At 49.0% G+C, this 27,030-nt stretch overlaps 2 protein-coding genes across 2 annotated transcripts; both read left to right on the top strand.

The window, feature by feature from the left end:
- Positions 1–1,811: 1,811 nt before the first annotated feature.
- On the top strand, positions 1,812–2,747 carry LOC137677017 (olfactory receptor 14J1-like). Its single transcript, XM_068424209.1, has one exon. The coding sequence runs from the start codon at positions 1,812–1,814 to the stop codon at positions 2,745–2,747; it is 936 nt and encodes a 311-aa protein (XP_068280310.1).
- A 17,487-nt stretch (positions 2,748–20,234) lies between these two features.
- On the top strand, positions 20,235–21,287 carry LOC137677016 (olfactory receptor 14A16-like). The gene has a single exon (XM_068424208.1). It carries the CDS (start codon positions 20,235–20,237, stop codon positions 21,285–21,287), a length of 1,053 nt encoding a protein of 350 aa, XP_068280309.1.
- The last annotated feature ends 5,743 nt before the right edge of the window (positions 21,288–27,030 follow it).

Genomic DNA, 27,030 nt, shown 5'->3' with positions numbered 1-27,030 from the left:
CCTGCCCAGGGAGCTCCCCATGGCAGTGTGGGGAGAAGCTGTGGGTGGAAGGAGCGACACCTGGTATGGCAGGACAGGGCAGAGTCCTTCTGCTGTTAAGAGAGTGACCTGTGGGTTGGGACTGCTCACAGCTCCAGCTGATGCCCAGGTCATTTCCCAGGGGACTTTTTCATGAGTATGTTCAGGGCAGGGTTTTCCTTCTTGAGCCTGTGCTTTCCTAGATCTGTGCTTCCACTTTTCTCTGGTTCAGCTTGGTGGGGATGGAATCTCAGCTGTGCAGGTTACAGCAGGGGCTGAGACACTTAAACCATCATACTGAAGTTTACTACGAACCTCAGCAAGTGCCTTCACACCCCACCAGCCTACAGATAAAACCAGCGTCACCTTTCCACTTTCATCAGGGTTTGTGTGACCTGTTCTTTATCCCTGCACACAAGGAGAGGCTGCAGGGCAGAGCTGTGCACACATGGGCTGCTATAGGGTCTGTGAGCACTGGCGGGGCCAGAGAAACAGCTCCTGGCAGGAACAGGTGCAGGGAGGGAGGGAAATGCTAAGGGAAACCCTGTTGCATGGGAGGGAGACATGGTCACCTCCTGGCCATGCCCTCCAGTGCAGACTCCTTGCCTGAGCAGCACACCTCTTGTCTCCTGTCCCAACCAGCAGAGTTCCCTGCCCAGGGGTCTAGGACATTAGCCACCTCCATGTCCAGCAGACCAACAGGAGAGATGAAGTGCATCTTTCCTGCCATGTGCCCATTTCCCACTGACCAGGGCCTGAGTCCTGCTTTGTTGTTGTCTGGGAGGTGGTGTGCAGAGCTGGGTAAGGGAAAGGCTTTCCTGAGTGCCCGTCTGTCTCTCTCCTTGCCTTGCTCAGATGCTCTTGATATTGCTGACAGGCTCTCTGGAGATGGGAGTTTCAGCTGCAGAGCCAGGCACAGGGCTTGTGGGTCCTCCTATGCAGATGTGTCCATAGCAAAGAGGTGTCTCAGCTTTCCTCTAACCCGTGAAGCTTTCTGCAATGCAGTCTGTGGGGCTGGGGAATGAGCAGACTCTCCCTTAAGAAGTTGCCATGGTTAGGACTCTTGGCTCTCTCCTTGGGGTGTCCATCCAAGCTGGATGTTGTTTCTAGGGGACACTATGAGCCATGTGTGTCCTTGGCTAGAAGTGGAGTGCTGAGACTTTGAGAAAGAGTGAGCCATTTCATGGTCTGCAGTGGATCCCTCTTCTCTCAGCAGTGTCTGGTGGCTTTTCAGGGTGACATGGGAGTGTAATCACCATTGATCTAGGAAAGGCACAAGCCCAAGGCAGCTGGGAGCAAGACAGAAGGACAGACCAGCTCCTCTCACTCTGCACTAAGCCACAGCCAATCCTCTTGCCTCGCAGGACTCACTCTGTTCTCCCTGAGTGCAGCAGAAAACCCTCTCAAACTGCGTTCTGTCATCCCCCTTCCTTAGCACTGGGAGAGCAGATGCTGACAAGCCCTTCTGCGTAAGAGCACTTTTGTCTGACAAAGTCAAACACCAGGACTGGTCCCTGCCAGCACTGTTCCCATGAACCCACTGCTGCAGAGCAGGGCTGATTCCTCGGCAGCCAGTGGGCAGAGCCCCTGCTCCCCATGGCACACTCGGCCAGCACTAACGAGAGCTCCAGCCATGAAGCTGAAGGAAAGTCTCCTAGAAAAGAAAAAGGGAGTGGCATGTAGCAGCGGGTGCAGGTCTCGGAGAAAGGGCTTTGACTTTGCTCAGAGAAGTCCAGCCTAACTTGTCACTGTCTTTTTCTTTTTGCACAGTGCTCCATGCTGAGAGGAAGCAGATGTCCAACGGAAGCTCCGTCACCCAGTTCCTCCTCCTGGCATTCGCGGACACACGGGACCTGCAGCTCTTGCACTTCTGGCTCTTCCTGGGCATCTACCTGGCTGCCCTCCTGGGAAACGGCCTCATCATCACCGCTGTAGCCTGTGACCACCACCTCCACACCTCCATGTACTTCTTCCTCCTCAACCTCTCCCTCCTCGACCTGGGCTCCATCTCCATCACTGTCCCCAAATCCATGGCCAACTCCCTCTGGGACACCAGGGCCATCTCCTATGCAGCATGTGTTGCCCAGCTCTTTTTTTTTCTCTTTTTCATCTCAACCGAGTATTTTCTTCTCACCATCATGGCCTATGACCGCTACGTTGCTATCTGCAAACCCCTGCACTACGGGACCCTCCTGGGCACCAGAGCTTGTGTCCACATGGCAGCAGCTGCTTGGGCCAGTGGGTTTCTCAATGCTCTGCTGCACACGGCCAATACATTTTCACTACCCCTCTGCCAAGGCAATGCTGTGGACCAATTCTTCTGTGAACTTCCCCAGATCCTCAGGCTCTCCTGCTCACACTCCTACCTCAGGGAAGTTGGGCTTCTTGTGGTTAGTGCCTGTTTAGTCTTCGGGTCTTTTGTTTTCATTGTGCTGTCCTATGTGCAGATCTTCAGGGCCGTGATGAGGATCCCCTCTCATCAGGGACGCCACAAAGCCATTTCCACGTGCCTCCCTCACCTGGGTGTGGTCTCCCTCTTTGTCAGCACCGCCATGTTTGCTCACCTGAAGCCCCCCCCCATCTCCTCCCCCTCCCTGGATCTGGTGGTGGCAGTTCTGTACTCAGTGGTGCCTCCAGCAGTGAACCCCTTCATCTACAGCATGAGGAACCAGATGCTCGAGGACACACTGAAGAAGCTGATTCAGTCAGTTGTCTCTCAGCAGCAATAAGCTGCCCATGTCTCTTCACAAGGGATTTCCAATCCATATCAGGATCCTTCTGTGCTTTGGGCATTGTATATGTGATAACTAAATTTGTCCAGCAATGTCTGCATCCACTTGACTTCTCTCTTCTTTGTACTCAGTCTGTCTGACCCAGAGGCCTTTGTATGTGTGTCTGGCACAATGGTACAGCTGGCCTCCTGTGTCACATCTCTGTAATAAAAGGGAATTTCCTCAACGCAGATATCTGGAGGTTGGGCTGCTCTTCCAAAGCTGAGGTCAGGAACAGGCTGAAGAAATTACCCCCACGATGCCATGCTGCTGTGCTTGGGTTCTTCGTGGGCACAGTCCCCTGGGGAAAGGCTTTTTGGGGGCAGAGATGTACCTGGACAAGAGTAAATGAGAACCTCCATGCTTTCAAGGGGGGATAGATGAAAAGGAGTGACCTATTTCTGCATGCACCATCTCAGGGAAGGCTACACTCTGTCTGGATCAGCCTGAGGAGCCAAAAGGTCAGGAGCTTTGTGCCGTGGAGAGGGGCTGGCTCAGAGGCACTTCTGTCAGTTGGCAATAAGAATGTCTTGGAGACAGGAGCAGCGGACAATGGGAGACACTGGCCTCTGTCTTCTCATGTATAGCTGGCCCCCAGCCCTGGGGCTGATGGACAGGCTGAGACCCCTCTCTGCCCCTGCACGACCTGCTGAGCCCTTCAGAGGGGCTGGGGCAGTGGGGTGAGTGCCCAGAGCTCTGTAGCACCCTGCAGTGGGCACTGCCGTAGGACCAGGTCAGAATGGGCTGCTTTGGTGGGCTGGGGAGAGGAGGTGGGGAGAGATGAGGAGGGCTTGGGCTGGAAAGGAAAGTGTCTGGGAGAGAAAAACACCTGTGTAGAGCTCAGATGTTTGAGTGTGCAGGGTGACGGCACCTAGCAGGGTGCTGACGGTGCAGAGCCAAGTGTCATGGTGAAGGAAGCAAGGCACCGAAGGTGCAGAAGAGAAGGGCTCAGTCTGTCCCATATTCCCTGGACACCCCAGGGAAGCTGTCTCAGGGCAATTTTCACAGAATCACAGAATCACACAGAATCACACAGAATCACACAGAATAACACAGAATAACAGAACATTAGGGATTGGAAGGGACCTCGAAAGATCATCTAGTCCAATCCCCCTGCCGGAGCAGGATTGCCTAGACCATATCACACAGGAACGCGTCCAGGTGGGTTTTGAATGTCTCCAGAGAAGGAGACTCCACACCCTCTCTGGGCAGCCTGTTCCAGTGTTCGGTCACCCTCACTGTAAAGAAGTTTTTCCTCATATTTATGTGGAACCTCCTGTGTTCCAATTTGCACCCATTGCCCCTTGTCCTGTCAAGGGATGTCACTGAGAAGAGCCTGGCTCCATCCTCATGACACTTGCCCTTTACATATTTCTAAACATTAATGAGGTCACCCCTCAGTCTCCTCTTCTCCAAGCTAAAGAGACCCAGGTCCCTCAGCCTCCCCTCAGAAGGGAGATGTTCCACCCCCTTAATCACCTTTGTGGCTCTGCGCTGGACTCTCTCTAGCAGTTCCCTGTCCTTCTTGAACTGAGGGGCCCAGAACTGGACACAATATTCCAGATGCGGCCTCACCAGGGCAGAGTAGAGGGGGAGGAGAACCTCTCTTGACCTGCTAACCACACCCCTTCTAATACACCCCAGGATGCCATTGGCCTTCTTGGCCACAAGGGCACACTGCTGGCTCATGGTCATCCTGATGTCCACTAGGACCCCCAAGTCCCTTTCCCCTACACTGCTCTCCAACAGGTCTGTCCCCAACTCGTACTCATACATGGGGTTATTCTTGCCCACATGCAGGACTCTACACTTGCCCTTGTTATATTTCATTAAATTTCTCCCCACCCAATTCTCCAGCCTGTCCAGGTCTCTCTGAATGGCTGTGCAGCCTTCTGTTGTGTCAGCCACTCCTCCCAGTTTTGTGTCATCAGCGAACTTGCTGACAGTGCACTCTATTCCCTCATCCAAGTCATTAATGAATATATTGAATAGTACTGGTCCCAGTACCGACCCTTGAGGGACTCCGCTAGACACAGGCCTCCAACTGGACTCAGTCCCATTGACCACCACTCTCTGGCTTCTTTCCTTCAGCCCGTTCACAATCCACCTCACTACCCGATCATCCAGACCACACTTCCTCAGTTTAGCTGTGAGGATGCTGTGGGAGACCATGTCAAAGGCTTTACTGAAATCGAGATAGACCACATCCACAGCTTTACCATCATCTATCCACCGGGTTACGTCCTCATAAAAGGCTATCAAGTTGGTTAAGCATGACTGCCCCTTGGTGAATCCATGCTGAGTGCCCCTAATGATCCCCCTATCCTTGATGTGCCTAGAGACAGCACCAAGGACAAGTTGTTCCATCACCTTTCCGGGGATGGAGGTGAGGCTGACCGGTCTATAGTTACCCGGGTCCTCCTTCTTGCCCTTTTTGAAGACTGGAGTGATATTCGCTTTCCTCCAGTCCTCAGGCACCTCTCCCGTTGCCCACGACTTAGCAAAGATGATGGAGAGTGGCCTAGCAATGACTTCCGACAGCTCCCTCAGCACCCGCGGGTGCATCCCATCAGGGCCCATGGATTTATGGATGTCCAGGTTGCTTAATTGGTCCCTGACCCAGCCCTCATTTACCAAGACAGATTCCTCCTATATCCTGACTTCTCCTGGGGCCTCAGGGGTCCGGGGCTCCTCAGGACAGCCTCCAACAGTATAGACAGAGGCAAAGAAGGCATTCAGTAACTCCGCCTTCTTTTCATCCTCTGTCTCCAGGGCCCCCACCTCATTCATCAGTGGGCCTACATTGCCTCTAGTGTTGGCTTTACCTGCAATGTATTTGAAGAAGCCCTTTCTGTTGTCCTTGACCTCTCTTGCAAGGTTTAATTCCAAGGAGGCCTTAGCTTTCCTAGTTGCCTCCCTACATCCTCTGACAACAGACATATTTCTCCCAAGTGGCCAGCCCCTCCTTCCATGATCCGTACACCCTCTTCTTCCACTTGAGTTTGCCCAGCAGTTCCCTGTTTAACCATGCAGGTCTCCTGGTACCTTTCCTTGACTTCCTACCTGCTGGGATGCTCTGATCTTGAGCTCGGAAGAAGCAGTCCTTGAATGCTAACCAACTATCTTGGGCCTCCTTACATTCTAGTGCCCTGTCCCATGGGATTTCCCCTAGCAATTCCTTGAAAAGGCCAAAGTTGGCCCTCCTGAAGTTCAGGGTTGTGATTCTGCTAGCTATTCTGTTCCTGCCACATGAGATCCTGAACTCTACCATCTCATGGTCACTACAACCAAGGCTGCCCTCAACCTTCACCGCTTCAACCAGACCCTCCTTGTTAGTGAGGATCAGATCCAGCAGCGCTCCTCTCCTAGTTGGCTCATCCACCATTTGCATCAGAAAGTTATCATCAATGCACTGGAGGAACCTCCTGGACTGAGGATGGCTGGCTGAGTAGGCCTCACAGCAAATATCAGGGTAGTTGAAATCCCCCACGACAACCAGGCCCTGTAATTGCGAAACTGCTCTCAGCTGCCTGTAGAAGGCCTCATCACCCTCCTCATCCTGATCTGGTGGCCTGTGGTAGACACCCACGACAGTATCACCCCTGCCAGCCTGCCCCTTAATTCGCACCCACAAACTCTCAACTCGCTCCTGATCCGCCCCTGGACAGAACTCAATACATTCTAGCTGCTCACTCACATAAAGAGCAACTCCACCACCTCTCCTTAGTGGCCTGTCTTTCCTGAACAGGACATAGCCATCCATGACCACATTCCAGTCATGCGAGGCGTCCCACCAAGTCTCTGTAATTGCCACTAGATCATAGCCCCCCGACCGAACACGGATTTCCAACTCCTCCTGTTTATTTCCCATGCTGCGCGCATTGGTGTACAGGCATTTCAGGGAGCGAGCTTGTCACCAGAAAATAGTAACCAAGAAAACTCTCCAAACCAAATGATAGTTTAGAAAGCTGGCATTGGTTTATTGCAGCGCTGGGTGCATGGGGGATCTCTCCTCCTAGCATGCACACCTAAGAACAAAAGCTTGCTCCTTATATACAATTCCAAGGGAAAAACCCACCCAATTAAAAAACAACTTATACACAACCCATGATGTAATGCATTACGTAATGTCTTTACGCATGCGTACTAAATTGGGGAAGGGGTCTTTGGTGGTCTCTGGGGGTCGCTGGTGGTCCCAATCCCCCTTAAATTGTGCTCGTGCGCAAGCGTGGTTGAGGCCTTCTTGTTTACAAGTACATGTGTTCCCGAGAAGAAGATATCGTTTTGGACTTATCTCTCCTCTGACACAAGAGTTTATGAATCAAATTAATTTAGACATCACAAAGTTGTTCTTTACAGTTTTGTTTTGTCTTTTGGCCTTATATAATTAGCAGAGACCTTTGTTTATCTAAGAGTAAGCGTAAACAGCATGAATCTTTGTTTACTAGAACCTTGTTATCAATCCCATAAACAAACTCTACCTACAAAACATGTAGATACTTCAGAACCTATTATTATTATTCTATATTATTCTTAGCTAAAAGGAAGATTAGTGACAGGAAAGTATGTTCTGTATAAAGGTAACACAGAGCAGGCCTTTAAAGCCTACTCTGAGGCCTACTCTTGCTAAACTGTTGCTAACTTGAACCGTCTGGTATCAATTCCCCCCTTTGGAAGTAGTTAGATTTATTATCTCACTACTTCCATATATTTTTCTCAATGATTCTCTTAACACAACCTATGCAGATCCCTATAATAACTATAATAACAACTACATAACCTATTCCCTCTAATAACGCAGCTAACCATCCTTTTAGAGACAATCCACCTAATTCTTGCAGGATTTTGTTGAGCCAACTATTTTCTGCTGCATCCCTGATTGCCCTGCTGTCTTCTGCTACTCTCTTCATTGTATCCAATTGCTCTTGCAGATTATCAGTGATGTTTGGGATGTGGATGCAGCAGTGCTCTTTGTCTAACTTAAGATATCCACACACTCCTTGTTCTTTGACTAATAGCAAGTCTAAGGCCAGTCTATTTTGCAGAGTCATTTTAGTATTAGCTTGGTTTGTTAACAATTTGGAATCCCTTTTGAGTGGATCTTGATAAAGATTCTACTTGCCACTTTAGATTTACTATTAGCATCCGATTTTCTAAAGCCATCAGTCCTGGTAAAAGGAAACTTTGAAATCCCCATTGAAGTTGTGACCCCAGGGGATATGCTGACTGGCTGAATGAGGAATTGGGATACATGTTGTTACACTAGTAAGATTGTTCATTCTATCAAACCCTTGTATCAGAGTTAGAATTAAGTTCTCATTTATGACTGTATTGGCCTCTCCATCTGTATCAATTTCTGCATTTCCGAACATCACTGCAAGGGAGATAACCCAGAACCTTGTGACCCCAAGTTAATCTTAAACATAAAGGTCCTTGTTTTACAGTCCATTCTGATTCTGGTGATGAAGCTGGTTTGATCCTGCTGTGATGTATCCACGGAGTGACTCCCTCGAGCTTGACAGCTGTGTAGGTGGTGAGCAAAATCTGCAAAGGTCCTTTCCACTTCTATTTTAGCAGTTCATCTGACCATGTCCTCAGGTACACCCAGTGTCCAGGTTGGTATTGGTGCACAGGCACGTCCAGGGATAGTGGTGTGCTCACAGTGATGTACTTGTGGAGGGAGAACAAAACCTTTCCTAGAGAGATAACATATTCTTTCAGATAATGTTTCCCCATGATCTCAGGATCAACTCCTGTTTCTGTCACCTCATAGGGTTTACCATAAATGATTTCAAAAGGACTAACCTTTTCTTTAGTTTTAGGATTCATAGCAAAGCTAAGGGTAAAGCACCGGACCATTTTATCTGAGCCTCTTGGCAAATTTTTACTCATCTGTTTATTTAAGCTTTGATTCATTCTTTCTACTTTTGCACTTGATTGAGGTCTCCATGGGGTACGGAGGTTCCATTTTACCCCTAACACTTTAGCCAAACTTTGAACAGCTTCCGATACAAAGTGTGGGCCCCTGTCTGAAGATAGTCCCATAGGTACCCCAAATCTTGGTATTATTTCTTTAAGCAATATTTTTGCTACTTCTCTTGCCTTGTTGGTGCGACAGGGGAAAGCTTCCGGCCAGCCTGAAGAAGTACCTATCATTACTAAAAGATACCGATACCCATTTTGCCACAGTAATTCGGAAAAGTCTATTTGCCAAAAGTCTTCTGGATTGTTTCTTCTCTTTGTTGCTCCTGATAAAGGTCTCTGCTGGAGTATGTTCCACTGCCTGCAAACAGTCATGTGTTAATTTTTCCTACCAGGATCTGTAGTCAGAAAGGTTGCTGGATTCGAGATTCTGGTTACTTTCGGTTCCACACCATCTTGTTCCAGAAGGACGGCTTGATATTTCAGCATCTGGCTCGGTGACAGCCAGTGTCCTCCTTTTTGTTCTAGAACAGTTGTAACTGCATGGGGCACAAACACAGTTCGTTTTCGCCTGAGTGTTAATTTTCGGGTTTCTTGGATCAGTAGTACTGTAGCTGCCACTGCTCGGAGGCATGCTGGCCATCCCTTACTGACATTGTCTTGTTGTTTTGAAAAGTATCCCACAGGTCTTTTCTGTGATTCTAGTTTCTGGGCCAACACTCCCAGAGCAATATGCAGTCTTTCATGTACAAATAGTTCAAATGGTCTTTCTAAGTTCGGGAGGCCCAGAGCTGGAGCACTCATTAAAGTCTGTTTTAGTTTTGCAAATGCATCTCTGCATTGCTGAGTCCAAACAAGGAGGTTTCCCTCCCCTTGTACAGCTTCGTATAAGGGTTTGGCAATGAGTCCAAAGTTCATTATCCAGAGGCGGCACCGTCCGGTCATCCCTAGAAATGCTCTAAGCTCCCGCTTTGATTTGGGTTCCGGGATTTGGCAGATAGCCTCTTTTCTTTCAGTTCACAGATTACGTTGACCCTGGGAAATTGTGAATCCCAAATACGTTACTTCTTGCTGGGTTATCTGTGCCTTTCTCCGGGAGACCTTGTACCCTGGCAGTCCCAGAAAGTTTAGAAGATGTATTGTTATCTGTATGGAATCCTCCCTGTTACTTGCTGCTACCAGTATGTCATCCACATACTGCAGTAAGGTGATGTTTTCATGCATCCTCTGTCAGTTCTCTAATTCTTTGGCCAATTGATTTCCAAAGATTGTAGGACTATTTTTAAATCCTTGCGGCAACACTGTCCAGCACAGTTGAGTTTTTCTACCAGTCGTGGGATTTTCCCATTCGAAAGCAAACAGTTCCTGACTTTCGGCTGCCAGTGGGAGACAAAAGAACGCATCTTTTACATCTAATAAGGTAAACCATTTATCTGTTTCCTTCAGAGTGGTTAAAAGAGTGTACGGGTTTGCCACTACCGGGTGGACATCCTGCACGATTTGATTTATAGCCCGTAAGTCCTGAACCAATCTATATTCTTCTGAACGAGGTTTCTTAACCGGCAGTATCGGAGTGTCGTATTCTGATTGGCATTCTCTTAGTAACCCAAAATTTAGAAATCGTTCGGTTAGTGGTTCTAGTCCTTTTCTTGCTTCCAGCTTAATTGGGTACTGCTTTCATCTTACCGGTCGGGCGTCTGGATTCAGCTGGATGATTAGCGGCTCTGCCGCTCGGGATCGTCCCGGTGTTCCTGAGGCCCATACGAAAGGTGACACAGCATCTTCTGGTATCTCCTGTAACTCGGCTTCCTTCTGTAATATAAAAACTTGGGCATCCAAAGCTTTATTTTCAGGGATATGGTTTTGGATTTTTCCTTTTGTAAAGGTAATTTGTGCATTCAATTTACTTAGCATTTCTCATCCTAACAGCGGCATGGGGCAATCTGGTACGTAGAGAAATTCATGGGTTAACACCTTTTTCCCAACTCCAAATTTTAAAGGCTGGAAAAATGACCGATCTTTCTGCCCCATGGCAACAATAATTGGCATGCTTTGATCACTGAAATTACCCTTGCATGTATTTAATACTGAATAGATAGTTTCCGTGTCTGCTAAAATTTTACTTTCTCATTTTCCAATTTTACTATAACCAGGGGTTCTGTTGGGGAGGGTTTCGATTCCTCCCCCAGTCCTCCTCAGTCTGAATCTAAAGTTATCATGTTAGCAGCTTTCCTTGGCTTTTTCCCAAGGCCTCGCTGACCTGATTGCGGACACTCATTTTTCCAGTGCCCTTTCTGCTTGCAGAAAGCACACTGATTTTTTTCTAATTGCTTTTCAGCACCTGGTACTTTATCGGAAGATTTTCTTCCCTTTGGCCTCCCCTGATAATTCCGTTCTCTAACCCTATTATTTTCCTGGGCTATAGCTGCTGCCAGTTGCTGGTTGTTTTTAAATACTTTTTTTTTTTTTTTCCTTTTCTTCCTCTACCTTTTCTCTGTTGTTATACACTTTCCAGGCATTCTCTAACCTTTTGTCTAGCTAGTGGGCATCTGCCCCCTCTATTTTCTGCAGTTTCCATTTTATGTGTGCACTAGATTGTCCCGTAAAATTGTGTATTAACGAGACAGCATCTATATAATTTTCCGGATTCAAATCAGTGTATTTTCTTGCAGCCTCTGTTAGTCTTTCAAGGAAAGAGGAGGGATCCTCATTCTTTCCCTGAACGACCTGATATAATTTAGACCAGTTCTTTGACTTTGGAATAGCATTCCGAATACCATGCAAAATCAATCGTTAGTATTCGGTCAATAACAACCTCTGAGCAGGAACGTTAGGGTCCCAATCAGGATTATTGGGAGGAAAATGTTCATCTAACCGTCCTGCTTGTGCAGCTTCAACATGCACTCGTTCAGCCTCCTCTCTGGCCTTGGCCAGAATGAGTCGTTTTTCCTCGAAAATCACTAAGTTATTCAAGATAATTTGCAAATCTTTCCAATCGATATCATGATTTTCAATTATAGTTTGCTACCCATTCAGGGTCCTCCCTATATACTCCTGCCATCTCCCTCCAGGATTTCAGATCCGATACAGAAAATGGCACTTTTACCCAGACCGGCCCCTCCGGTCCTACTGCTTGTCTGAGAGGGGCTTGTATATCAGCATTTCTCTGCCTAGTCCTACCTGCCATTGGACTGAAACCTGCTTCACCTTCACCATCAGTACTGTCCGATTCACTTTGTTCATTAACCCTTCTCGGTCCAACTAACATTTGAACATCCTCCTCGTTATCCTCCTTCTCTCTTTTCTCCTTATACTTATTACACCGCTTGCCAATGCTGCATGCTGAACAACAACGTTTAGGCACTTTCTTTTTCCCTGCCTCTAACGCCAATACTTCACCTTCGCTTACAATCAAACCACATTCCTTACGCACATCATAATCATCCCGTAATGCAAAGAACAAATTCACATACGGCATCTCATCCCACTTTCCTTCTCGTCTGCAGAACAACATTAATTGCAGTATTGTGTTGTAACTAATACTCCCATTTTTAGGCCATTTCTCCTGATCATCCAGGGTATATAAAGGCCACCGCTGATTACAATAGTCTACTAACTTTTTACGAGTAAGGGGATCACCCCCAAACTTTTTCCAGTGTTTTAATATACGCCCTAAGGGAGAGCCCTTAAGAATCCCCCCTTTGGTAGACAAACTGTTTCCCATTTTACAAAGTTTCAAAATTAACACAAATACCCGAACAAGGTTATATACACAACAAATAAATCTATCACAGTTCACCGAGCCGGACCGGCTGTTAAACTGATAACAAGCAGTGAACGGCAAAACGCCGCTCGCCTCCCCCCTTTCTCCCTTCCCTCCCCCGAAACAGAGGAACGGAGAACACAGAGAGAAACTTGCAAGCCGAAAGTCAAAAGCAGTTTCGCTAAGCGGCAATGAATATACAAATATATACAAATATGTACAAAACCAATATTCAACCCAAAATCCAGACTCCGGGCGTCCCCGTAGTAGCGTACGGATTATCAAAATTGTGCACACCAAAACCAATAGCTTAACAACGCACACTTAATTCAAGTACGACTTATTTGTAAGCAACCCAAAACCAATAGCTTAAGCAACCAAATTAAAATACCGGTACCAATACTCACAACCAATGTCGTTAATCTCCCAGATAGCTGTTAGCTGTCTCGGAAACTCACCCAACCAGGGAATCGGAGGCTTCCCCGAAAATACTCCGGTGCGCGCTGGAGTCCTCACGATTCCTCTGGTCTGTGGAGATTCCGGAGAGCTGGTCACATCTGGGTCGCCAAATTCTGTTACCGGAAAATAGTAACCAAGAAAACTCTCCAAACCAAATGATAGTTTAGAAAGCCGACACTGGTTTATTGCAGCGCTGGGTGCATGGGGGATCTCTCCTCCTAGCATGCACACCTAAGAACAAAAGCTTGCTCCTTATATACAATTCCAAGGGAAAAACCCACCCAATTAGAAAACAACTTATACATAACCCATGATGTAATGCATTACGTAATGTCTTTACGCATGCGTACTAAATTGGGGAAGGGGTCTTTGGTGGTCTCTGGGGGTCGCTGGTGGTCCCAATCCCCCTTAAATTGTGCTCGTGCGCAAGCGTGGTTGAGGCCTTCTTGTTTACAAGTACATGTGTTCCCGAGAAGAAGATATCGTTTTGGACTTATCTCTCCTCTGACACAAGAGTTTATGAATCAAATTAATTTAGACATCACAAAGTTATTCTTTACAGTTTTGTTTTGTCTTTTGGCCTTATATAATTAGCAGAGACCTTTGTTTATCTAAGAGTAAGCGTAAACAGCATGAATCTTTGTTTACTAGAACCTTGTTATCAATCCCATAAACAAACTCTACCTACAAAACATGTAGATACTTCAGAACCTATTATTATTATTCTATATTATTCTTAGCTAAAAGGAAGATTAGTGACAGGAAAGTTTGTTCTGTATAAAGGTAACACAGAGCAGGCCTTTAAAGCCTACTCTGAGGCCTACTCTTGCTAAACTGTTGCTAACTTGAACCGTCTGGTATCAAGCTGAGCGCACCAATTTCACCCTAGGGGGATGGGAGGCCTCCTGGTCTACCTCAACACTAGAGCGTTGCCCCAGTGGTGCAAGCCCAGCTACTACCCCATCCCCCTTCGAATCTAGTTTAAAGCTCTCCCAATGAGCCCTGCTAATTCCTGTCCCAGAACCCTTTTGCCCCTAAGACATTAACCTTTCCCATGTATTACGGTCACGCCTGTTGTCTTATAAAACCAGCCATTAGCAAAGAACCCAAAGCCCTGCCTGTAGCACCAGTCTCGTAGCCAGACATTAATAGAGAGAATCCTACTATTCCATCCCACGTCATCACCTGAAAATGGAAGGAGGGAGGAGAAAACAACTTGTGCCCCAGACTCTTTCACCAACCGTCCTAGGGCCTTGTAGGCTTTCTTTATCCCCCTCAGACTACGGGATGCATCTTCTTCCCCACCTGTCTGGAAGATCAGCAGGGAGTGACCTTCACCAGGTTGGGGAGTTTCCTGGTCATGTCCCTGATTCGGGCTCCAGGCAGGCTGCAGACCTCCCTGTGATGGGGGTCAGCTCTGCATATTGGGCCCTCAGTTCCCTTTAGGAAGGAGTCTCCAACCAATAAAACTCTTCTCTTCTTCCTTGTGGAGGAGGTAGCTATACGCCTGTCAGGTTTTTCTGACTGTGGTGGGACCTCTGATATATGTTGCCTCTCCACCACATCCCCATTGGACCGGCTGTATTCCACTAGGGCTTCATATCTGTTTCTCAGAGGCACCTGAGGAGGCAAGGTAGGCAAGGAGAGCACTCGCCTTTTGCCACGGCCATACACTTGCCTCCACTCACTCCTTTCCTCTAGGTTATTGTTTTCCACCTGAGAGGGGCAGAGTACAGGGGTCCCTCGATCCTGGGAGCTCTCTGGCAGGTGCTCCCATTTTTGTTGCAGGGAGGGCAGAGCCTGGCTCCACCAGTCTATCTCCATTTCAGCCTCCCGAATGCTCCTAAGTCTTTCTACTTCGGCTTGAAGCCTTTCAACCTGGCTTTGTAGGTGTGCCGCTCGGCCGAGTAGATCATCTACGTGCTCACAGCGCACACAGCCCCCTGTCACCACAGAGACGCTGTGACATTCCCTGCAGCCTGCGACCTGCACCATTGCTTCCTTCCGTGGGAGCGCTGTCTGGGTTCCCACATCCATTTTGGTCTTCTTCCGCCGGGTGGAGACCATTGTTCTTTCACTGAGCTGGGAAATACCTGTTGGTGACACCCCTGGTTCACAGCTCCTTGACGCCTTCCTCGCCTTGTGCACTGGGAGGGAGTCAGCGCCCTCCCCAACAAGCTGCAAATGGCTGCGGCCTCTCCTGCCCTGGGACACACCCAGTCACTGCTGACTCTCCCTGTACCCTCTGGGCAGGGACTAGTCCCTGTCCTCCAGGAGGCTTTTTATCACCCGATCGATGGGGGGTGGTGCTACGCCCCCTCCTCTCCTGATTCGTTGTTGGGAACTTCCAGGTCCGGGGTGGGAGGGGAAGCAGCTCGGGGCTGCTGCTCGGGGGGGCCCAGAGAATGAAAACCACCTGGTACAGCCCGATCTCGCCCCCGCACTCACCTCAGTCGCTGCTGTCACTGTCGCTCCCAGTCTGCTCAGTAACCCCAGGACTCCCAGTAACACCAGGGTGCCCAGTAACCCCAGAGCACCCAGTAACATCATTGCGTCTGGTAACACCAGATCTCCCAGTACCATCAGGCTCTGAGTAACGAGTAACTCCAGCGCACTCAGTAACACCAGGGCGCCCAGTAACACCAGAGCTCCCACCAAACCCAGGGGTCCAAGCAACACCCATGCGCCCAGTAACACCAGGGCTCCCAGTAACCCCAGTGCTCCACGTAACTCCAGGGCGCCCAGTAAAACCATGGTCCCAGCAACAGCAGTGCTCCCATGATGCCCTGTTACACCAGGGCTCCCAATAACACCAGTACTCCCAGTGCTACCAGTAACCCCAATCCTCCAATTAACACCAGTGCGCCCAGTAACACCAGGACACCCAGTAACGTCAGTGCTACCAGTGCTCCCAGTAACACCACTACTCTCAATAACTCCAGGATGCCCAGAATCAGCAGGGTGCCCAGTAGCACCATTGTGCTGTGCTACCAGTAACCCCAATGCTCTCAGCCTGCCCAGGAACTGCAGGGACCAAGTAACCCCAGTGCTCCCAGTACTCTGAGTAACACCAGTACTCCAAGTAACAGCGGTGCTCCCAGTACTCCCAGTAACACCAGTGTTTCAAGTAATCCCAGTGCTCACTAGGCTTCTAGTGCTCCCAATAACACCAGCGTACCCAATAACAACAGTGCTCCCAGTAACAGCAGGCCGCCCAGTAACACTGTGGAGCCCAGTAACACCAGTGCTGCCGGTAACACCAGGGCTCCCAGTAAAACTAATACTCCTAGTATGCCCAGAAACCCCAGTGTTCCCAGTAACACCAGGGCTCCCAGTAACCCCACTGCTCCCAGTAACCCCAGGGCACCCAGTAACACACAATCACACCGTCCCAGCCTGGTTGGGGTCAGAAGGCACCTCTGGAGATCACCCAGTCCCACCCCTGCCCAAGCAGGGTCACCCAGAACACGTTGCACGGGGCCGCGTCCAGGCGGGTTTGAATATCTCCAGAGAAGGAGACTCCCCCCATCCCTGGGCAGCCTGTGCCCAGGCTCTGGCACCCTCACACCAAAGAAGTTTCTCCTCACTTTCAGGTGGAACTTCCCGTGACTCAGGTTGTGCCCGTTGCCCCTTGTCCTGTCGCTGGGCACCACTGAGAAGAGTCTGGCCCCATCCCCTTGACACCCGCCCCTGAGCTATTTGTGAGCGTTGATAAGATCCCCCCCCAGTCTGCTCTTCTCCAGCTGAACAGCCCCAGCTCCCTCAGCCTCTCCTCGGAGCAGAGATGCTCCAGCCCTCTGGCCATCTCCGTACCCCTCCGCTGGACTCTCTCCAGTAGTTCCTTGTCTGTCTTGAACTGGGGGGACCAGAACTGGACACCTTACTCCAGGTGTGGCCTCACTAGGGCCATGTAGAGGGGGAGGAAAACCTCCCTCGACCTGCTGCCCACACTCTTCCTCATGGACCCCAGGTCAAGATTGACCTTCCTGGCCACAAGGGCACATTGTTGGCTCATGGGGAACTTGTTGTCCACCAGAACTCCCAGGTCTTTCTCCATAGAGCTGCTTTCCAGCAGGTCACCCCCAGCCTGTACTGGTGCATGGGGTTTTTCCTCCCCAGGTGCAGGACCCTACACTTGCCTTTGCTGAACTTCATGAGGTTCCTCTCTGCCCAGCTCTCCAGCCTGTCCTGGATGTTGGCCTGTCTCTGTGAACTGCTCATTTAGAGCTTGCAGTTACCTGCACATCTCTGACCACCCCTGACACCTTCAATGTCACCAGGCTGGTGTCTGAACAGCCCAGTCCTGCCCTCCATCTCCATTAATCACCATGGGAGCTGAGACAAGGAGCTCACATGCAGGTGCCTATTTTGTGCCCACCTGAACACCTGAGGCAAGGGGTTTGTGGTGTGCATGGGAGGGAACTGAGTCCCCTTCTAGCCCCAGGACTACAAACCCACAAATGAGATGCTTCTATTGACTCATCTGCATCCCTTCCCTCAGCAGGGGTAAAGGACATCCCTCTTGGTCATGGTCTGGTTGTCCTGTCTAATGATGGGACAAGGAAATGTCAGTCTCAGACCTCACTCTCTCTCTGAGAGGAGAAATGCTGCTGCTGGAAAGAAGTGTCTCTCCCCAGCTGAGGGAGGGATCATCAGGGATTGCTTCAGCCTGTTTCACAGCAGGTTCCCCTGGAGCCCCAGGGACACCTGGAGAGAGCCCAGAGGGGACAGAGGAAGAGACACCTTGGGCTGGTCCCTCTGCTGTTGAGCTGGGCTGGGCTCCTGGGGTGGAGGGAGCTGATGGCAAGTGGGCAGCACTGCAGAGAGACAGCTCTGGCCAGGAGCAGCTCCTCTGCAGAGCGCAGCAGGGCTGAGGGCACTGCCTGCAGGCAGCGAGGGGAGAGGAGCCAGGCAGAGAGAGCTTAAAGGCAGTGTGGGGTGGAAGGGTGCTGAGAGCTCACTGGGGGAGAAATCTTCACCGCCCTCGACATGGTAAGTCTCTGGCTGCAGGACAATGCAGGGGCAGTTGCTGGTGGGATTACCTGAAGCTGGTGCATCCCATAGTTTACAGGATCTGTCAGGATGACTCTCACAGTGTCTCTGTTGTAGAGGAGAAGAATATGCTCCAGAGCAGGGCTTCCCTGGTGCACTGTCAGAAGGACAGAGCATGATGGCTGCCTTCTCCTGGGGACAACTGCAGGGGCATGCAGCCAGGGGTGCCCAGGACTGTCCTTCAGAGCAGGGTCCCTGCACCCCAGGGGTCTTTGTGCCAGGGCAGGGACTGTGCTGCCTGCCAGGGTCAGCACTCAGCCTGCCCGGGGAGCTCCCTCTGGTGCTGCAGGGAGAAGCTGTGGGTGGAAGGAGTGAGCCCAGGCAGGGCAGGGTCCTTCTGCTGTTGAGAGGGTGCTGTGTGGGCCAGGGCTGCTCACAGCTCCATATCAGCACTAGGAAGCTTGCAAGGGGATGTTTCAAGAGGAAGGTCAAGGCAGGGTTTGCTGTAAACATAAAGAGATTACCTGAGTCTGTGTTTTCAGTTTCCTGCTCTGAGGGCAGGGGAAAGGAGGGGGGGTCAGGGGAAGGGAACGAGAAATAGAAAAGGAGCTCTTAAGTTTCAACAAGTCACCAAGACTCCTGAGCTGTATCTTTGAGTAGTCAGTAGGTCTGCTAGGAGCCTCCTAAAGTGCCTTCAGCCACTCCTCTGCCCATGGACACCATCATCATCACCTTTGCTGGACCCATCAGGGTGTTCTGCCCTTCTGAACCTCCAAACAGGAACATGCACACAGCCAGTGCCCTGCAAACAGGCAGGTTTGTGTAGGTGAGTGCACTGACATTGCAACAGGGTCTGAGTGCTGAGAGGGAAACACCTCCCAGGAGGAAAATCTCCAGGCAGCAGCGATGTGATCTGGGAATGAGAATAAACTAAAACCAGAAATGTTGTGGGAGGGAGAACTCAGAAAGCTCTGTGAGACCCCTCCAATGCAGACCCCTTCCTCTGAGCAAGCCCCCTTGTCTCCTCTCCCGCCCACCAAAGCCTCTGCCCTCAGGGCCGTGGGGTCCAGGACATGAACCCCCTCCTGTGCAGCCAGAGCTCCAGCAGAGGCGTGGTGCAGCTCTCCAGCCACGTGCCCAGTTCCCTCTGCAGAGCACAGGGGCTGAGAGCAGCTGCCCGGCAATGCTGGTGTGTGGGAGGCGACGTGCACAGCTGGGTCAGGGTACCGCTGTCTTGAGGGCCCGGCTGCCTCTGCCCTGGCCTCTCCCAGACACACCCTCACTGGATTTCCCCTTGTTTCTCCACTTGTCTCTGTCATTGCTGTGGTTATTTCATTCTCGCTGCCAGGCTCTCTGGGGAGGTGGAGTTTCAGCTGCAGAGTCACACCCTGATCTTGTGGGTCCTTTCATGAAGGTGTGTCCATGGGAACAAGTGTCCCAGCTTCCCTCTCATCTGTGGGATCTGGTCAATAGAGTCTGTGGGGCTGGGATATGAGCTGACTCCTACTGAGATGCCCTTGTTAGGACACTTGGCTGTGCCCTTGAGATGTCCTTCCAAGCTGTGAGCTGCCCTCAAGGATGCAAACCTATCTCATAGCACCTCTGTTTTATCTTAAAGCCCCATGGAGAACGCAAAGCCTCTGCAACTGAGGAAATGCTGTTGGGTTAGTGACATAAGGCATGAGTGTTGTGGGCTGGAAGTGGGATGCTGAGACCTTGAGAAAAGGTGAGACATTTAGTGGTCTGTGATGTATCCCTCTGCTCTCAGCAGCATCCGGTTATTTTTCAGGATAATATGGGAGTGTGATAAGCCTCCATGTCAGAAAGTTGCAAGCCCAGAGAAACTGGGAACTTGATGGAGTGACAGACCAGCTCCCCTCACTCTGCACTAAGCCACAGGCAATCCTCTTGCCTCGCAGGACTCGCTCTGTTCTCCCTGAGTGCAGCAGAAATGCTGAGGTTTTCTGACATTCAAGAATACTCAGCAGGGAAGATGGACGTGGAGCTGTAAAAGAACCTAGAACTCTTAAACTGCCTTCTGCCCTCCCTGTTCCTTAGCTCTGGGGGTGCAGATGCTGACAGGCTGTTAACAACAGTTTCATAGGACAACGTTGACCACCAGGAACGGTCCCTGCCACAACCCACTTCTGCAGAGCAGGGCTGATGATTGAGAGCCTATGGGCAACTGCCCTGCTCTTCATTTCACCCTCAGCCAGCACCAACCATGACTCCAGCCACAGAGCTGAAGGAAGGTCTCCTAGAAAAACAAAAGAATGTCTGTGTGTGTTACTTGGGGGAGACTGTGGGAAATGGCTTTGATTTTGTTTAGAGAATTCTCCCCTAACTTCTCACTGTCTTTTTCTCCTATGACAGGTCCCCATGCCCAGAGGCACCAAATGTCCAACGGCAGCTCCATCAGCCACTTCCTCCTCCTAGCATTCACAGACACACGGGAGCTGCAGCTCCTGCACTTCTGGTTCTTCCTGGGCATCTACCTGGCTGCCCTCCTGGGAAACGGCCTCATCATCATCGCTGTAGCCTGCGACCACCGCCTCCACACCCCCATGTACTTCTTCCTTCTCAACCTCTCCCTCCTTGACCTGGGAACCATCTCAACCACTGTCCCTAAATCCATGGCTAATTCCCTCTGGCACACCAAAGACATCTCCTACACAGGATGTGCTGCCCAGGTCTTTTTCCTTTCCTTTTTGATTGCAGCAGAGTATTCTCTTCTCACCATCATGGCCTATGACCGCTACATTGCCATCTGCAAACCCCTGCACTATGGGACCCTCCTGGGCACCAGAGCTTGTGTCCACATGGCAGCAGCTGCCTGGGCCAGTGCGTTTCTCTATGCTCTGCTGCACACAGCCAATACATTTTCACTACCTCTCTGTCGAGGCAATGCCCTTGACCAGTTCTTCTGTGAAATCCCCCACATCCTCAAGCTCTCCTGCTCACACTCCTACCTCAGGGAAGTTGGACTTATTGTGGTTAGTCTCTGTTTAGCATTTGGCTGTTTTGTTTTCATTGTGCTGTCCTATGTGCAGATCTTCAGGGCCGTGCTGAGGATCCCCTCTCAGCAGGGACAGCACAAAGCCTTTTCCATGTGCCTCCCTCACCTGGCTGTGGTCTCCCTGTTTATCAGCACTGCCATGTTTGCCTACCTGAAGCCCCCCTCCATCTCCTCCCCATCCCTGGATCTGGTGATGGCAGTTCTGTACTCAGTGGTGCCTCCAGCAGTGAACCCCCTCATCTACAGAATGAGGAACAAGGAAATCAAGAATGCAGTGTGGAAACTGAAGAGTGGGTGTTTTTCTGAAGCAATAAACTGCCCATTATCTTCTGCAGAGCAGTTATAATGTAACTTATTACAGGCCCAGCCTGTCTTTTTTTTTTTTTTTTTTTTTTGGTGGTGTTGGTTTTTCGCTTGTCATAATGTTGTCATCCCCTTTCCAATTCACTGTCTACTTTTCTTTTATGGCTGTGGAAATGAGGAGACATGATCTTTGTGTGTTTAAAGAAAATAAAAGACCCTGTAGTGACTGTTTCTTTCCTAAGATCCTTCTTCCAAGGCCTTTTTGGAGCTGCAGGAACAGTTCCTGTGTGCATGGGTGGAGGGCAAAAGAGTCCCGGCGTGGCAGCACTGCCAGGGATCACCAGCACTTGGTCTTCCAGTGCTATTCTCTTCCCACTTCCACACTCTCTGATCCTTTGCATTGTTTTAAGGCCTGAGTGCTATGGCAGCTTGGTCACGGTTGTGCTGCATGGTAGTCCTGTGACCACAGGTGGGGACAGACAATGGTCACCTCTGTGACAGATCTGACCTCCATAACAGCCTTTCCATAAAGAGAGGTGATCTCCTCAGGACAGTGCCTGAAGGCTAGGTCTTCATCCAAAGATTCTCTCAAGAAGATGCCCAAGAATGTGGCCCAGAAATGAAAAAACCAGTGTACAGCTAAACAGTGTGGGTGTGCAGGGTTGGGGCACGCAGCAGTGTCCTCACAGCCATACCTCCTGTGAGAGACCTGAAGGACCAGCAGAGCTGTGTCTGGTCTGTGCCGATGAGTGCTGGACACTGCAGGGAAGCTGCCCTAGGGCAATCATCATGGACTAGCCCCTCAACCATCAATCCCAGCACTGGCCTCTCATCCCAGCTTGGAGAGGTTTCCTGTCCCTTCACGAAAGGACACCAAATGAGTAGGTCAGAAGTCCACGTTTCCATAGTACCAATGCGATGTAAGCATGCACATCATGTGCATGAGGTGAGATGAACTCAAGTGAACACAAACATCTGTTTCTTGGGGTTCCATGCAGGCCTGTGGGACAGAGAGTGCATCGAGGTCACTTCATGTTGAGAATAACGTATCATGGGAAACCACCTGAATGCAGCACTGGGATGTGTGTTATAGAAATTTTCACACGATTAATGAAAAAGTTCTTATGAGTTAGAGAGACAAGAATCAATAGGGGTGAAATAGAATAGTGAATAGAATAATTAATATAAGTCTATCTGAATAAACACAGGTGGGCTTTCACAATCCATGAATATTGTTCTCAAAGCTCCTTGTGTAATCCTGACCTAGGACTGAACAAATCATCAATCAAAGCTTAATGAGTAGCTAAGCAGGAGTAGGCCTAGAAGTATTACCTTCTGATGATTTTAGTAAAGGGGATGTATGGTTAACCTTTTCTTTACCTTAAAAGAAATATAGGACACTTAGAAATAAAAATTAGTATAGATAAGGTTTTAAATATAACTTCAGTTGTTTTTAAGGTTGAATGTTTAGGAGACACTGACGGTGGGAACTGGACTCTGGTCAACCTGGATCAGGACGGGACGCTGACCACAGCAGGAACATTAAGGACACCGATCACAGCAAGAACATCGAGGACGGGGTGTCGACTGGAGTCGGAGTGGAACCAGAACATAAAGATCAGCTGACCAATGGAAAAGAATAGACTTTTGTGGACTCTTGACGAAGGAAGAAAGAGGAATTGAAATAATTAGTGGATTATTAACAGAAGCTTATGAAATGTTTATGATGTAATTGATTATTAGTTTCTATATAAACCGATAGTGAATTGGAGTCAGGTACCATTCACTGCGGTGGTGGTCCAACTCTGAGTTGTTTAATAAAACCAGCAAACCTAGAGACCCGGACTCTGACAATTTTTTTTAACAGCCAAAATATTTCTAAAGAAGAAAGTGCGATAGTGAGGCTTCTCCTACATATCCTCTCTAAGAGAGGGGTGAAATACGATGAGCATTTGCTCCGGAGACTATTGATGTAAATAATTGTAAATAATGATGTAAAAAGAATAATTTGCCAGCTACAGCGCAGACTGCTTTCGAAGTTAGTACATGGCAAAGCGCTGGAACTTCTCTGTTTGAGGCTGTCTCAAGGAGGGACAAGATCGCCACTGCGTCATTTGACGATGTACAGATTAGTTATAGACTCACTGGAGCAATTGAAGGCGGACAGAGAGGCAAAAGGCAGCGGCTGAGGCGGCTACAGCTCCTTTCACAGTGACTTCGCCCTCCGCACCGCCAGACTTCCCCCCCTTCCCCCCCACCGCGCCTCCAGAACTCCCCCCCCCCCCCGCACTCTGCGTTGCCAGAGCTCCCTCCCTTCGCCCTCCGCGCCGCCAGAGCCCCCCCCACACCGCCCAGAGAACAGCAGCAGAACATTGATGCTTCTACCATCCAGTTACCCGAATCTGAGACTGAGCCACCCTTAATAGACCTTTCTGAAGAGGTGGAAGCAGGACATAATTGCTGCAGAGCCTCAGGGTCGGGAAAGTCAGGCGGTAGCGTGGAGGAGTTATCCACACTGCAGCCAGTCCAGGTTACTGTGTCTGGCCTGGACTTGGCCAGGTTCTGGAGAAAATTAAGAGAGCACGCACTTGCGGATGTGATTTCGGGGCTGTGGCTGCTATGGGTGGTGGGGTGTTGGCTTGCTCGGTATATCGAGGGGATGGAAGCGGCCCACCCGAATGGGAGCCATTCAGTTGGGGAGTGATTTGCCTTAGACAAACAAATACAAAATGGGGCTGCTAAAGGAGCGTTGTTGTTACAGTTAGCGAAGGACAACGCAAACGAGCACTGCAGGAAAATTATTGCAGGGATGGCAAACCGTAACCCCACCTTAACCGAGCTAATGGATGCTTGTGGGAAAGTGGGAACCACCACATTTCAGATGGAGCATTTAGCAAAAACATTTGCGGCAGCAGTTAAGGTAGTTCATCATTGTTATACATGCGGGCAAGAAGGTCACTTTAAGAAAAACTGCCTTAAGAAGTCGAAGCTGAGTGGGAGAGATAACTCTGTTTTGATGTGTCATTGCTGTGGGAAGCTGGGGCATCTTGTGAAGCTGTGCAGGTCTCAGTATAATGCTCAAGGTCAGCTGATAACAACCAGCTGCAGAGTGCAGGGAAACTGGAGAAAGAACACGGGGAGGAACTGTGTGCTGCCACAAATGAATCTTCCCAACCAGTTCCAGGCCTAAGCAGTCACCTCGCAGCCCGAACCGCAGGGAGCGCCGTACTGGATGTTACCACAGCAACCGCAATCACAACAGAGAATAGCAGAGTACATAAGGTACCACTGAATGCCGTGGGACCCACTGGAAACGGGTTAAGTGCACTATTACTTGGACGTTCTGGTGTAACCTTGCAAGGTCTATTTGTTTTACCAGGAGTTATTGATGCAGACTATACGTTTTGGTTATTGATCTGAAAGATTGTTTTTTCACTATCCCTTTACATGAAATTGACAAATGCTAATTTGCTTTTTCAATACCTAGTAGGAACAACATGGTGCCTTGTCAACGATATCAGTGGACGGTATTACCACAAGGCATGAAAAACAATCCCACAATATGTCAAAGGTATGCAACAGAAAAAGGTACATCGTGTGGATTTAGAGACACCAGTAAGTTTATATGTAGCCATTGCCAACTATCATCTCATGGGATTACTGGGCCAGTGGAAGGAGCGCTGGCAGGATCCGCTACACGTTCTAGAGTGGCTGTTTTTATCCGTTCAATCACAAAAAAAAAAAAAAAGAAAAAAAAAAGCGCTGGGTATGAATGCAATTATATACTACTGTAAGACAAGGACCCAAGGAGCTCTTTTTATCCTTTGTTGTGAGGCTACAAGAAGCAGTTGAAAAGCAAGTTTTTGATGTTGGTCTACAAGATACTCTAGTTACGCAATTAGCTAGGGATAATGATAATGCTGATTGTCAAAAGATCATTGAAGCTTTACCTGGAAAACCAGATTTGAATGCTATGATAAAGGCATGTACAAAAGTGGGTATTGTGGAACATAAGGCTCAAGTTATGGCTGCGGCCGTACCTGGGGCTTACGTCGTCACAATTGCAGTCTCTATTCCAATTGTTAGCAGGGGACACAAATTTAACAGCACCACAACAGACTACTGCAGAGGTACAGCAACTGATTACAGAAATAGAAAGCAGGCTACATTCCAAATTTGTACATCGTATTGATTTGAATCAGGAAATACAAATTATCACTTTGTTTGATAGGCAAATTCCGTATGCAATAATTGGTCAATGGAATTCAGAAAAATCAGATTTGTTACATGTATTGGAATTGGTTGTTTCTACCTTTAAGAACAAAGAAAACTGTCCCCATGATTGCAGAGCAATTGGCACAGATTATTCATCAAAGGACGGATGCGATGTCAGGATCTTGTGGCCAGAGATCCTGCATCACTAACCGTTCCTATTGCAGCTCAATATTTTGAGTGGTGTATGGCTAATAGCTTTGCTTTGCAAACAGCCATGGAGAATTTCTCGGGACAGGTTGTTTACCACTTGCCCTCCCATCCTGTTATAAAATTGAGTGCGGAACTTCCAATTGCCACAGGAGTGTTGTGCACAGACACTCCTGTGGATGGAATTACCATTTTTACAGATGGATCTGGAAAAACAGGCAAGGTGGGCCTTGTCTGGTATTCTGATGGCAAGTGGGAATCTATGGTAATACAACAAGAGGGCTCACCTCAGGTGGTAGAATTACGAGCTGTATTAGAAGTATTTCAGAATTTTCCCATTCCCTTTAATTTGGTTACTGATTCAGCATATGTAGCTGGCATTATAAAGCAATTGGATAGATCTGTCATAGAGCATACACGTAATCAGTGTGTTTTTGAATTGCTGCAAGCTCTGTGGCAAGAAATTCAAATCCGAACTTCATTGTTTTATGTTTTATATGTAAGAAGTCATACTAATTTGCCTGGGTTTATTGCAGAAGGCAATGCTCGAGTGGACTCTTTGGTTTCTGACCCCACAGATTCTACTGCAATGATTGTACAGGTGCCGGACATTAAACAGCAGGCACGTATATCACATGAGTTTTTTCATCAAGGACATCGGGCACTGCAACGACAATTTCATTTGTCACACAGTGATGCTCGGAATATCGTGGCCATGTGTCCTGATTGTCAGCAACTGCCGCAACCTACGCCGATACAAGGAACCAATCCTCGAGGTCTGCAGACCTTGGACATTTGGCAAACAGATGTAACTCACATTGCTGAATTTGGCAGGTTAAAATATGTTCATGTAAAAATTGACACTTTTTCTTCTTTGATTATAGCTACAGCGCAAACAGGAGAATCCAGCAAACACGTTCAACGACACAGGCGTTCTGCTATTGCGGCCCTGGGCATTCCACAGACGATTAAAACGGACAATGGCCCAGGCTATGTGGCACGCGCCACACAGGACTTTTTCCAGCTGTGGGGTATAACACACGTAACGGGCGTCCCACATTCACCAACGGGACAAGCTATTGTGGAGCTCATGAATCAAACCCTGAAACACCTTTTACAAAAACAAAAAGGGGGAGAGCCAGGGCTATCTCCTCCTGACAGGTTGTGTAAAGCGCTTTATGTACTAAACCTTTTACGCTTGCCACAGAACTACTCTGTACCCCCAGTGGTAAAACATGGTGCAGGGTTAAAGGGAGGTATGAAGGATTTTCAGAAAGAACAGGAACAAGGCAAAGTGATGGTAAAAAATGGGGTGACTGGTATGTGGGAAGGTCCAATGAAATTAATAACGTTGGGTCAAGGGT

Source organism: Nyctibius grandis (assembly GCF_013368605.1).
Source record: "Nyctibius grandis isolate bNycGra1 chromosome 34 unlocalized genomic scaffold, bNycGra1.pri SUPER_34_unloc_1, whole genome shotgun sequence".
NCBI classification, from domain to species: domain Eukaryota; kingdom Metazoa; phylum Chordata; class Aves; order Nyctibiiformes; family Nyctibiidae; genus Nyctibius; species Nyctibius grandis.
This window is presented reverse-complemented; position numbering and strand designations above follow the sequence as displayed.